At 40.9% G+C, this 13,897-nt stretch overlaps 1 protein-coding gene across 10 annotated transcripts in view; it reads left to right on the top strand.

Moving 5' to 3' along the window:
- rfx1a (regulatory factor X, 1a (influences HLA class II expression)) overlaps nucleotides 1–13,897 on the top strand; it is a 182,580-nt gene that overhangs the window by 134,205 nt on the left and 34,478 nt on the right. For 7 of the 10 annotated variants that reach the window (XM_072491095.1, XM_072491092.1, XM_072491094.1 and 4 more), the window contains 6 exons: nucleotides 963–1,066; nucleotides 2,683–2,950; nucleotides 5,096–5,277; nucleotides 7,835–7,954; nucleotides 10,107–10,246; nucleotides 11,649–11,767. In XM_072491095.1, the coding sequence (XP_072347196.1) occupies nucleotides 963–1,066; nucleotides 2,683–2,950; nucleotides 5,096–5,277; nucleotides 7,835–7,954; nucleotides 10,107–10,246; nucleotides 11,649–11,767 (933 nt within the window). The remainder of the gene's footprint in view (nucleotides 1–962; nucleotides 1,067–2,682; nucleotides 2,951–5,095; nucleotides 5,278–7,834; nucleotides 7,955–10,106; nucleotides 10,247–11,648; nucleotides 11,768–13,897) is intronic. The other 3 variants (XM_072491099.1, XM_072491093.1, XM_072491096.1) reach the window with 2 other exon arrangements.

Genomic DNA, 13,897 nt, shown 5'->3' with positions numbered 1-13,897 from the left:
CCAGCTAAAACAGCAGAGAATCTGACCATCGTCCCTTGACATTCAATGGCATTACCATCACTGAATCCCCCACTATCAACATCCTAGGGGTTACCATTGACTCGAAACTGAACAGGACTAGCCAACTGAAGACTGTGGCTACAAGATAGGTCAGAGGCTGGGAATTCTGCAAGGAGTGACTCACCTCCTGACACTGTAAAACCTGTCCACCATCTACAAGGCACAAATCAGGAGTGGTGAAATACTCTCCATTTGCCTGGATGAATGCAGCTCCAACAACACTCAAGAAACTCAAGACCATTCAGGACAAAGCATCCTGCTTGATTGGCACTCCATCCACAAACATTCACTCCCACCACCGTCGCACAGTGGCAGTAGTGTGTACCATCTACAAGATGCACTGCAGGAACTCACCAAGGCTCCTTAGACAGCACCTTCCAAACCCACGACTGCTAACATCTGGAAGGACAAGTGCAGTGGACACATGGGAACACCACCACCTGTAAGTTCCCCTCCAAGCCACTCACTATCCTGACTTGGAAATATATTGCCTTTTCTTCACTACTGCTGCCTCAAAACCCTCCTCCCTAATGGTACTGTGGGTGTACCTACACCACGTGGGCTTTCGCAGTTCAAGAAGGCAGTTCACCGCTATCTTCTCAAGGCCAGTTGGGGATGGAGCAGCGTCCACATCCCATGAATGAATTTTTAAAAAAACACTGTTGCCATATGATATTGGATGCCTTGCAGGCTTCAAATATTTGTACCAGGAATGTAAAATGGTTCCTCCCACCAGCACCATTATACATAGAGGCTAAGTTATCTCCTTTAAATGGGAAGGCCATTATTAAAGACAGTGATCTAGCGATTTGCTTCAAGACAAATGTTTTGATGTTTTGGTTTATTAATTAGCAAATGGTACACCCTAATAGCTTTTTATTCCTGATGACCTCCATATTTAGGTTCAGCAGTTACAACAGGTCCCAGTGCAGCCAGTTCAGCATGTCTATTCGAACCAAGTGCAGTATGTAGAAGGGGGTGATGCCAGCTATACAGGAAGCACAATGTGAGTAGAAAGAATGCCTGTCAGAATACTTCAAGAACTGGCCAAGGAATATGCATGTTCATGAAATTTGTGTTATTTTTAAGGGTATAATTTGTGTAAACTATGTGATGGAATTAAAAAGAACAGCCTAGAACCTGAGGACCACTAATAGGTAATTGTTGATCCATGTGAATGAATTTAATGTGGGTCATTATTCTATCATAGCACATAAACTGCACCAAGAGAGCAGTGTCATCATCACAAAGTGGTCAAATTTCTTGAAGGGAGGGAAACATCACAGTAGAAGTGATGTAAAAAAAATGCCACCCAAGATAACAACTTTTAAAAACTAATAATCGCACAGTAAACTGATTTCTACATAATAAAGGTGAAAGTTTCAGGATTTGAACAAAGTCAACAAATAATCTGGTTTCTGCGATCATACAGTGCATAATTATGAGCGAGGACAACAAGCAAAACCACAATTGAGATGCTGAATGCTGATTTCAGTTACTGTGGTTGCATTGTAAAGAAAACAGAATTGGTAACTTTCAGTTGGAGATTCACCACCGAGGACAAACCAGAAGAATTTAATGTTGGCCACTTTGCGATGATCTATTCCTTACCTCTTGCGCATGCCCGATTTTAATTGCTCCGTCATTGGCCACTGTGCTTTCAGCTGCTTAGACTTAAACTCTAAAATTCTCTCCTCAAGCCTCTCCTCTCTACCTTTCCCTCCTCCTGTAAGATGCTCCTTACAATTTACCTCTTTGACCAAGCTTGGATTATCTGGCCTACTATCTCCTCTTGGCTTGATGTCAAAAATATCTTTATCTGTATTCTTTTGTTAAGCACTTCGGGATGTTTTGTACTTAAGGGTCCTATTTGGATGCAGGTTGTTGTGAGCTGCTGATGCACTTCTAAATATTTAATTCATATCCCTGTTTGGAAGACCGATTTTTGCTGTTGCAGGCTCCTAGTGTAATATTAATATATGCTGCACAAACATCTGTGCAAGTGCGATACAATAGATTTGCATTATAACTCAAGCTGACAAACCTCCTTCTGATTGTAATCACCAAAAAAGGCTTTATTTTAACAATTTATTTCAAATTATTATAGGAAGGGTAGAGGAACTGTTACTGGGCTGTATCGTACTTAAACCTACAATGCTCCCAATTTGTAATTGTTTTAAAAAGATACTTTCCTTTTTTCTCCATTTTTTAAACCTTGTTTATGAAAGAACTTGCATTTATGTAGTACATTATCACATCACTCAGGGCATTCAAAACTTTTCATGTTCATAAATTATATGCAATGTTATAATAAATTGTCGAAACAAGCATATTTTGAAACTCCAAATTAATTTCATGTGCCTGGTGCATGCATTTTACATTTTTGCCCTAAAAGTGCTTACTATGTTTTAGAGGAAAGTGAAGATCTGTAGAACAAATTAGTTTGAAGAACTGTATGCCTCTCCTGGGCAACCAGAATAAGACATTTAACATAGAGCCTCTAATATGGTTTGTTTATCTTTAATTCACAATAGTTTTGTAATGCTACGCTCCTAAATATAAGTAGGCAAACTGTCACTAAAGTCATCTTTGTGGAACCGCTGCCATACTTTTTCATTTCAGACGTTCAAACACCTACCCTTATTCAGATACTCAACTGTACAGCCAGAACACAAGCGGGAGTTACTATGAATCTCAGGGGACACCAAACCAGGTTGCCACGCCGGTGACTTCGCAGAACGTGGTCAGTAGTGGAACGGTGCCAATGTATGTCACGGGAGGGCAGATTGTGGCCAACCCAGGAGGAGGGACCTATGTCATCCAGGGAGGTTACATGCTGGGGAGCTCCAGTCAGTCTTACAGTCACACCATGCGTGCCTCTCCAGCCACAGTGAGTCACTGGTCAACCTCTTCCAAGTGCTGACTCCCCTGGGTTTTCTGTTTTGTATTGTTCGATAAGGGTGGTCCTGTAGCACAAACGTTAGAAACACCTGCCTCCCAACCAGATGGTCAAAGGTCTGGGTCACAGGATTGCCTGTCGCTCTAAATTGCATGCCACTTTTGAGGCCAAATTTAATCCGTTTTCTGCTAGCTGTGATGTATTTCCAATTTGGGATGCTCTTTTGAAAACAAAGCTGAGACAATGGACTTGCAGCACTGCAAGTGTATTTTCTGGCTGTTATTTCATGGAACAGCGTTGACAGCTGTGGTAGAGAAAACTGCACACCAGACCATCCTAGTCTCCAGGCTGAAGGATGCTATCTGTGGGCGAGCAGCACCTTGGATAAAATTGGGAATAAATATCATGTAAACAACATAGATATATTTTCCAGTAAGCGTTTTGTTATCCGTGTTTGTTGTGCATTTAATATGTAAAATAATAACCGCTTTGAACATTATGTGGCTGTATTACGATTGAGAGTTCTCATGATATTATGAATTGCAAGAGTTGACACCACAATGTTTTATGTAATCATTTGAACCCTCAGTGCTATAGCCACTAAGATACTTCCATTCAATATAGATAAAAGAGCAAAAAATATATTATTGATTAATGGTTTGCTGTCTATCTTTCATATTGAGTGTCGTATCAAATAACCTGATAAAATGTAGATGAATTTTGGTGAATCTTGTCAGGAAAATGTGAGTGGAGGAGCCAGAGGAAGTTCTTTCGGAGTGTTACAAGATGCTCTGAAAAATGTAAAAGCATTTATTCACAGGCACAATGGATATATTGTACTAATATTAATTAAATGTGACTGTATTACATTAACACCATGTCATCTAGGACCCATTTATTGAATTGGACCACCTTGTAGAAATAATAGAATATTACAATTTTTGTCTCCAATTAAGGGGCAATTTAGCGTGGCCAATCCACCCACCCTGCACATCTTTGGGTTGTGGGGGTGAGACCCACACAACACGGGGAGAATGTGCAAACTCCACACGGATTGTGACCTGGGGCTGAGATCGAACCCTGGTTCTCAGCGCCGTGAGACAGCAGTGCTAACCACCGAGCCACCCTTAAATTATAGAATATTACCTTGTGCAAGGTTTTGTAACAGGTACTGAATTGGACATTTTTAGGAAATACTTCATTGAACTGTGTAACACAAAATACAGTGCGCAAGGCACTAATATTTTTCTGTGCAAAGCCTTGCATTTGATTCAAAATCAACTGGAGTGCCTTGTATACCCACCAGACTATTTTAGTTATTGGAAGAAACAGAAAGCTTTGTTACAATTGTTTTACTTTTGTATTATTCTCATGAAACGCAAAGGAATCACCTCTGTGCCTGTGAAGCTAATGTCGTTAGAGACAGTGACAGATCGTTAATGTGTGTGTGTGCATCTTATGCCTTCAGAAAGAGCAGTCAGAGGGACATGTACAGAAGAAAGGAAATGAGTGGAAAGATTTACAGAAAGAGGGAGAGAGGAGAAGAGACAAAATGAGTGAGAAAAGTAGAGGGGTGCAGAGGGAATGATTGAAAATCAAACAGAAGGAGACAGAATTGTGAAGCATGAACACCAGGATCAGATTTTCAATTTTACCCCCTTGAACATAAGAAAGGTGTTGCGATTTGGCTTCCCAAATGTAGAAACTACCCAATTTCAATCCCACTAAGACAATGAAAAAGGACCGGCTTCTGTAATAGCAGCTAACCTGCGACACCAGTTTATGCCCAGGCAGCTAGTTGCAAATCTACCTGACTTTATTTTATTATTTTTCATGAGTAATGCATCAGCAGACCAATTAGTTATTTAATTTACCTGTGAGATGCCACACACTCTCTGAGTGAATCTCCAAGAAATATTCTCAGGCATGAACTTTAGTTTTGCTCTTGTGGATTTTCAGTCTCTTACATTTTAAAATTACTTTACTGTTGATGTAGTTCTTTTTCCAATTACATAAACAAACGTAAAAGTCTGACAAACTGAACATTTTCTTAACTTTAAATTCCCAATAAAATAGTGTTTTTACGGAAAACGATGAATGAAACTGACGAATAAATCATTCTTCTTGCTCTCACAGGTTCAGTGGTTATTAGATAACTATGAAACAGCAGAAGGAGTGAGTTTGCCTCGAAGCACTCTATACTGTCACTACCTGCTACACTGTCAGGAGCAGAAACTGGAGCCTGTAAATGCTGCTTCATTTGGCAAACTGATACGATCGGTATTCATGGGACTCCGGACCCGGAGACTTGGCACACGGTTAGATTTCTCTATCCTTCTTGCAGGGCCTTCAGTGTAATTCAGACTCCACAGTCAAAGGGCATTTCAGAAATCATTCATTAAAATTGAAGTGTATGGACTAACATTGAAAACATTCCGGTGCTCAAATGTAAGTTATCTTCAGTTCTGCTCCTGTTCCACGTTCAACGTTTTGAGAACTTGACCATGCAACTTTCAGCAACAACACATTTTCATGAGGTGACATTTGTAATGATGTTTTTACATAAATTTGCGATTTCTAACTTTGCAACACGGGTGGAGCATCATACGACAGATGCTGGAAAACTGGAATAAAATCAGCAAATGTTGGAAATCCAGCAGCCGTGAACAGAGAGAAACAGAGTTAATATTTCAGTTTGATTACCTACTGGAAAATACTGTGATTTAACAGATTTAAAGCAGGTGCAAGTGCAGAGAGACTGAGAGGATGGGAAGAGTAGCTATGTGATAGGGTGGAAGGCAGGACAGATTAAACGACAAAAGGAACGATAGGGCAAGGTAAAGGGAGATAGTCGTTGGACAAGTAAAGAAAGAAAAAATGGATCTCGAAGAGGGTGCAAAATAAGGATAGACATCTAAACAAATCATCACTAACAGCTGCCAACCAAAAATAAGTGTGAGTGGAAGCTATGATCAGACATGGTTGAACTCAGCTTTGAGTCTGGATGGCTATACAGTGCCTAATCGCAAGATCATGGGCAGAATTCTCCGGTCCTCCAGCCGCCTTTTCCAGCGTGGCGCGCCCCTGCTGGCAGTGGGATTCTCCATTCCCGCAGCCAGCCAATGGAGTTTCTCATTGTGGCCACCCTACGCCGTCGGGAAACCACCCGGGTGTGGGTGAGCTGCCAGCGGAGCGGACGATCCTGCTGACGGAGAATCCCGCAGGAGATGTTCCTTGAATTTACATTGAGCTGCATTAGAACAGTATAGGAGGCAGTGAAAAAAAAAGAGGTGGGAGTAGGGTAGAGAATTAAAGCAGCCCCTGCTGCTAGCAGCTCTCTGACACAGCTGTTTGGCTTGCCAAGTTGACAATTTTTACCAGATGACTCCAGCAATATTTATATTTTTTGATGCAGTAAACTAGAAATGCATTATCACCTAGAAAACTTTCACAGTGAGCTAGCTGTTGAGAGAAGGAGGCCTGGAACCAACAGCTAAAGGACTTTTTACTCTGAGGATAATAGAACACATGATAATAGAGCTGAAACAAACAATTCGGTATTTCACTCTTCCCTTTAAGTTGACATTGTATGTTAGCACCACGGTGTGGCCAGAATAGGTACTGCGTGTACATATTGGAATGTCCCCCAAAAAGTCTAGAATAAGTGGAAAATAAATTCTAAAGAAACCAAACAACGATGAGATGAAATATTAGCATAATCAGTTGCTTCTTTTCTGTTAGGTTTGAACAAATGTATGATATTAAACTGGTTGCAACATTAAGCATGGTCTTTGCAATAAGTAAGTAGAAATAAAGCTATTTTATTGCAAGAGCAAATGTGTACAAAAGGCTATTTATTAAAAGTTACAAGAAAGATGCATGTAAGATAAAATTAAAAGACTGCACAACTGGAATTAGGAAGCATTGAATAAAATTATGAATTATTTGCAGCCATCTTTCCTTTTATTTCTTGTTTTCATTTGGAATTGGCAGACTGGTTCTGAATTGACTTTTATTTTAATTTTAAGAGTACCCAATTTTTTTTCCAATTAAGGGGCAATTTAACGTGGCCAATCCACCTACCCTGCACATCTTTTTGGTTTGTGGGGGTGAAACCCACGCAGATATGGGGAGAATGTGTAAACTCCACACGGACAGTGACCCGGGGCCAGGATCGAACCTGGGTCCTCGGCGTCCTGAGGCAGCAGTGCTGACCACTGTGCCGCCCTTCTGGGTTGACTTCTGAGCGATAAACGGAGTTCACCTCAGAGCTGCAGACTAGCAACACTTTTTATGCTGATTTTAAGCAACTCCTGATGCTGCCAATACGAATGTTAACCACTGGGGTTAGTCAGTTTATGGCTTGGAGTGTTTAAAGTTAACATCAATAGGAAGGATTTGTTTATTACTTCAAAGAATGTTTTTTTATTCGTTCAAGGGATGTTGGCGTCACGACAAGATCAGCATTTATTGTCCATTACTTCAAAATGCAACTGCTAAGCATTCTAGGGCATTTCAGATGGCATTTAAGTCAACACGTCATAAATAGGCCAAATTGGGTATTGGTGGCAGGTTTCTTCGCTAACGGGCATTAGTGATCAGGTGGGTTTTTCTAACAATCTGGTAGTTTCATGTCACCAATACTGATACTAGCTTTTTATTCCAGAGTTTAATTAATTACATTTAAATTCGCCACCTGCCATGGTAGGATTTTAATTCATGTCTCCAGATTATTAATCCAAACCTCTGGAACACTGGTTCAATAACATATCCAGAACGTGAGTGTACCCTGAATGCAAGCGTAGATGCCAGAAATGCATTTTCTAAGAGGTTACCCAAGCTTACTCTTCAGAAACCATTTTCCTTCATTTATAGGGGAAACTCAAAGTACCACTATTATGGGCTTCGCATTAAAGCAAACTCACCACTAATTCGACTGATAGAGGATCAGCAGCATCTGGCCATAAGGCAACAGCCGTTCACACAGAAACAGAGGTGAGTGAACGAGAGAAGGATTCCATTTATGCTGACGCTGATGATTCTGAATCGGTAACAGATTCAGATTAGGGAAGTATATACCTTTGAGATAATGCTTTCATTTCCAAAATCGAGGCTGTTTGAATATCATAATCGGGCCCACCCGCGATGCTCTGCCTCCGATGGGCCGAGTTCCCGATGGTGCAGGCCACGCATGGTCTCAGCGGTCGTGAGCCTGGCTTAGTGGCTGCAGAAAGAGAGAGGGTGTGCAAACAGTGTCCAGTACTGCCATACTCCACCGAGGGCCGCGCCGCTGGCCAGAGGGCTTCTGCCAGGGCTGGGGGGAGTAGTGGGGGGGTAGCCAGGAGGTGGGCTGTGGGGTCTGGGTGGACGGGTACGTGGTCCAGCACAACCAGCGCCATCTTTTCGGGCCCGATCTGTGCATGTGTGGGGGGGGTTAGGCATACGGGCGGCTGCAGCTTGTCAGCTTTGTGTGCGTCCGTCAGGGACCCGGCTATTCCCCCACTGTTTTTCGTGCGTTCTGCAGGTGTTTCACAGTGCGGATCCTCCGTTGGCGTCAGGAACGGAGAATCCAGTCCCTGATGTTTCGCTGAAATGATTTTTAGTAACTCTCTGTCATTGAAAGGAAACACTCATGGGACTGTCCAAATGCCTTATTCCAGAGTCAACTAACCCATCGGCTTCCACTAGCTGCACTTTGTATTTGCTTCAGGTGACTGTTGTTAAATACAGCAAAAAGGACATTAAGCAAGACTGGAAGTTACTCAGTTAAGAGCAAATTGCTTAACCTCAGTTTTACTCCTCAAGGAACTGTTTTTCTTAATAAATGCTGCATGATATTTCCTACTTACCAGGCTATTTGACAAATCCTGCGTAGGAACCATTCAGAACCTCGAATCTGTTTAAACAGATGATAACTGATCTATACCTCACTCCATTTACCTACCTGTGCTTGGTGTGTCTTGATATGTTTAACTAACAAAGCTCTGTCAATCAGGTTTGAGCTTTCACAGCCTTTTTAGAGAATTAATTCCAGATTTCTACTATCTTTGGTGTGAAGAGTTGCTTTCTGGTTTCCCACCAGCTCTGAATTTAATATTATGCTCCCATTTTCTGGATTCTGCAAGCAGAGGAAAAGCTTATTTTTTGCCTTCCACAACAAACCCCTTTATCATTCAAACAATCTTGTTTGGATCACACCTCAACCTTCTAAAAGCAAAGGAATGCAAGCTAAGTTTGTAAACTTATCCTCATAATTAATCATATAATTTGATAGATTCTGGTGCATCTTTTGCTATATCTCTTCCAATGGCAATGTGAACCGGGATCTGACCCAAGCTCTGTATAGCTGTGAATTATAGCCAGCTTGAGATCAAGACTAACATTCAATTTGGCTTTCCTTTTGATTACTTTGTTTAACCTATCTGCAATGGTTGGTGATTTTCTGCACATGGACTCCCGCTACTCTTTTGCAGCTAGTAGTTTCTCACCATTAAGAAAATATTCTGATTTGCCTTTCTAAAATCCAAAGTGGATGTCCTCGTATTTGACCACATTGCACACCAGCTGTTATAGTTTCATGCACTCACTCACTTTGTCTGTGTCCCTTTGTCACTTCCTGCTCCCCCTCATACAAATTACTATGCCTTCTAACTTGGATATACAACTCTTTATTCCTTCATCCAAGTCAATCAAATCTAATTATGGTGGAAAGATGAGGTCCCTTGGGGAACATCACTGGTCACATTTTGCCGATCCTGAATGGAGAATTCTAATTTCTTGATTAACTTGCTATGTCAGTAGCGTGTTGAGCATCATGGTATCCTGCAATTTGCTTCCCATAATTTGCTTCCCACTGCTATTGTAGTCAAAAAACTGTGAACCTGCTAATATAAGCGGAATGTTTTGTTGTAAATTTCCCAGGTGGTACTATGAGGTTGTTTGTCAATTGTCTTCCAAATTACTGTTGCATCAATGCCAGTGTTTAGGAGAGCACATATGATTGAATGTCCCTTTCAGAGCATTAATTATTCCCGTATAGCAATTCTCGAATCAAATGGCAACAATGAAAAAGTAAGTTTTATTCTTTATTTCATTTTTGCTTTTGGAAAATGCTACTTTGACCATTAAGGAATGGACTGTATTTCAGTCCGTTTTCTCCTTCATGCTACAGACTCAAGCCAATCCAGAAGGTGGAGGGGATGACAAATGGTATGGGAGTTGGGCAACAGCAGGGTGGTGGCCTGTCAGATATCAGCGCGCAGGTACAGCAGTACCAGCAATTCTTGGGTAAGTTACCAAAACGGTTTCACTAACCTGATAATTCCTCCGCAGCAAATGCAGATAACATATATTGACTATTGAATCCCTCTTCACTTCATTAGTAAAATGAACAAAGCAGACATTATTTTAATTTCCCTGGTTCCTCCAGATATTTTGCCACTGTTGCAGCAGATCATTTATTTCATTATTAAATATACATTTCATCCTAACAGAAGCTAATGACCCTGCACATGAATAAATTACTGAGGAAAATCTGGGTGAAGTGGCTGTTATGACCATGCTAAACTTTTGTAAAATACATACATTATTGAAAATCATCTCTTATTGCCTATGAATTAATGATGGGCATCATTTGTACTCCCATTGGGAGGAACAGTTTGAGGTGAAAAATCTAGATGAACAAGCAATACAGAAAACGGTGTTGCTGGGCTAATGATCTGGAGAAAATGCAGACTGCCATATTTTGTGTTGAAACATCAAGGATAATCGACTGAGTGATTACTTTAAGATGCCTTGATTGTTATTTTTGATCCTGAATAAAATCTTGTGTTTTCTTAACAGCTTTACCCATCTGGTAAGCAAAGTATCAATTATCCAGGTGTAAATATTATGGACAACACTATTACAAAGCACAAATTTGTGGTTTTGATGGAACTTTAATCGTTTTTAAAACAAATATGCCAATCTTACACCTTGTCCAGCCTAAAAGACTGCCTGTCAGGAGTGTAGTGGTTTTCACTTCCAGGCCCATCACCATGGGTTTTCTTTAACTGACCAAACAAACACAACTGATTGACAATTAGTAGCAATTCTCCCTGTCTCCTAGTTATTTCATAATTATTTTTTAAATAAATGTTTTTATTGGGTTTTTGAACAAAGTATATTAACCGTTATGTACACAGAATAAGATGTATATAAAGAAGAGAAGGGCACACGCAAACATACCACAAAAAAAATTTTAAAAAATAAAAAATAAAATAAAATAATTGGAAAGGTATTATGCACCAGCTCAACAGCAGCAACTCTGTACAATTGGCAATATTATTTACAACACATAAGTAGGCATCTGTTTGTGGGAGGGGGGGAAACTGGGGAGGTAGATATACATTTAGGGAAACAATTACAGAGGGCAATACGCGAATGGGTCTGGTGTTGGTGTTGTCTAGTTATTTGATAATGATGGTCTGAGAACAACTGCAAAGTTTTGTTCATTTTAAGTTTACGGATTCCATTGTTGAGTAACTTTCAAACTCAAACCTGATATCTCAAGTGCTCTCACCAACATAAGTAACCTGACCATTGATCAAGACTGCGGCAGATTCACTTTTCAGTGCTTGATACCTTTATTAAGAATTACCTTAAGAATACTAACTTGTGATTGCATTCTATGTTGTACAATATATTACAGATGCTTCTCGGGCTCTACCAGAATTTGTTGAAATAGACTTGCAGGGAAAAACATTGCCAGATGGTATCACTATGGAACACGTCAAGGCTTTCCAACTACTCTATCGGGAGCACTGTGAGGTATTATAATTCCTGACACATCAAAATAAAATCTCATGTTTTAAAACCAAGCACAAAAGTTAAACTTTCATTTAGTAACATTGTATATATTACAGACCCAATTCCCTCCATCGACGGTTTAATGGAGTTTAACACCTTTGGCTCCTTTTCTGTGTATAAATTGAATCTGGTCAAGAGTGAATGTTTTCCGGTTAACCCCCCTGGAAAGCGAGTCCAATTGGAGACGTTACCTTTCCGCCTCTCTAAGATGAACTTTTGTTATCTGGGGATCCGGGTGGCCCACAACTGGGCCTCTCTTCATAAGTTGAATTACTCGAGCCAGGTTAATAGCGTTAAAACTGACTTACAGAGGTGGAACAACCTCCTTCTATCCTTGGCGGGTAGAATTCAAACAAAGAGACCATGTCCCGAGGTTTTTCTTTTTCTTTCACTGTCTTCCCATTTTTCTGCCCAAATCTTTTTTTATTAAAGTCAATAAATTGATATCTGCTTTTATTTGGGCAGGTACAAATGCCAGAATCCGTAGCGTTCTACTCCAGAGGGATAGACAGACGGGGAGCCTGGCCTTCTCCAATTTATTGTTTTATGACTGAGCTGCTAACATGCAAAACATTTTGTTGTGGACAGTGATCCTGATTCTAGTCACTGCAACTTTGCCCTCTTCTCCTGCTAGATTTTCCTCAAACCCAGTGGTGGTCTACTCTCTTCGGATTTGGAACAGTTTTGACATCGCTTTAAGTTCCTTTCCCTGTCTTCGCTAGCCCCTGTTTGTAACAATCACCTTTTTCTACCTTCTGATTTGGATCCAACATTTAAATCTTGGAAAGTAAAGGGTCCAGAGCATTTTGGGACCTGTTCGTGGAGGGGTGATTTGCCAGTTTTAGGGAGTTGGTTAACGAATTTCAGCTGCCCAACTCCAGCCTTTTTCACTATTTTCAATTCATAATTTCTCTCACACGGCTTTTCCTTCCTTTGGCACCACCTTCTTGCCGAAGAGGATTTTTTTCTTGGTTCCACCTAACAAGGGGTCTATTTAGGACATAAGTGACCATATTTTCTCATCGGACCCCGCCCCATTAAACGGGGTGAGGAGGAAATGGGAAAGTGAATTGGGTCCTCTATCACGGGTGAGGTTTGGAGGGAGGCTCTTCACAAGGCCAATTCCATATTCCCATGCACCAGATTGAGGCTAGATCAATTTAAGGTGTTACACAGGACGTACTTGACTAGGGCAAGGATGAGTGGGCTTTTCCCACATGTTGAGGATAGGTGTGATTGCAGTTCTCTTGGCCCGGCTAGCCTCCTGCATCTGTTCTGATCCTGCCCCAAATTCGTAGGCTTCTGGGCTTCTTTAGCACCATGTCAGAGATACTGCAATTGGATTGAGACCTAAGTCCACTGGTAGCCATATTTGAGGTGTCTCAGTCGCCGGTGATTCGGTCTGGGTAGAGGTGAATGTTGCTGCCTTTGCCTCGCTGATAGCCCGGAGACAGATATTGCTTGGAGGTCTCCCGCTCCACCCAGTGCTTTTACCTGGTTGGATGACTTAATGGCATTCCTACACTTGGAGAAAATCAAATTTACTTTCAGGGGTCAGCGGAGAGGTTCTACCTAAGATAGCAACCATTTATTTCCTTTTTTAAGGATTTAGACACTGTCAGCTGTTAGGGATTTAGTTTAGTTCCAGTATTTATGTGTTGGGTTTTTGAAAAGCTTTTATATTTGCTTGTGTTTCTTGTGTTCTCGTTTGTGTTGATTATTATGTAAAACTTTAATAAACTTACCTTTAAAAAGAAAATAAAACTGACTATCTACTACCCCTTTCCCAACTGCACCCACTTCCTAACTTGAGCCACCATCTACACATACATACACGCACACACACACATACAAAAACACGTACACACAAAAACACGCGCGCACACACATACACATACAGACAACACAGAGGGGAAAGGATGGTGGAAAGGGAAAGAAAATATAAATAAAACGAAGGATAACGATTTTAATGCACTGGTTTGACTTCCAGTCAATGTCTTTCTGAAGTTCAGCCTTTCGTTTTGGTACTTCTTCCCTCTAGACTTGAGATGGTTTTCTCTGGCAAGGTTGTCTACTTTCTCTGCAGACTCA

Source organism: Scyliorhinus torazame, chromosome 27 (genome assembly GCF_047496885.1).
Source record: "Scyliorhinus torazame isolate Kashiwa2021f chromosome 27, sScyTor2.1, whole genome shotgun sequence".
In the NCBI taxonomy this organism is placed as follows: domain Eukaryota; kingdom Metazoa; phylum Chordata; class Chondrichthyes; order Carcharhiniformes; family Scyliorhinidae; genus Scyliorhinus; species Scyliorhinus torazame.
This window is presented reverse-complemented; position numbering and strand designations above follow the sequence as displayed.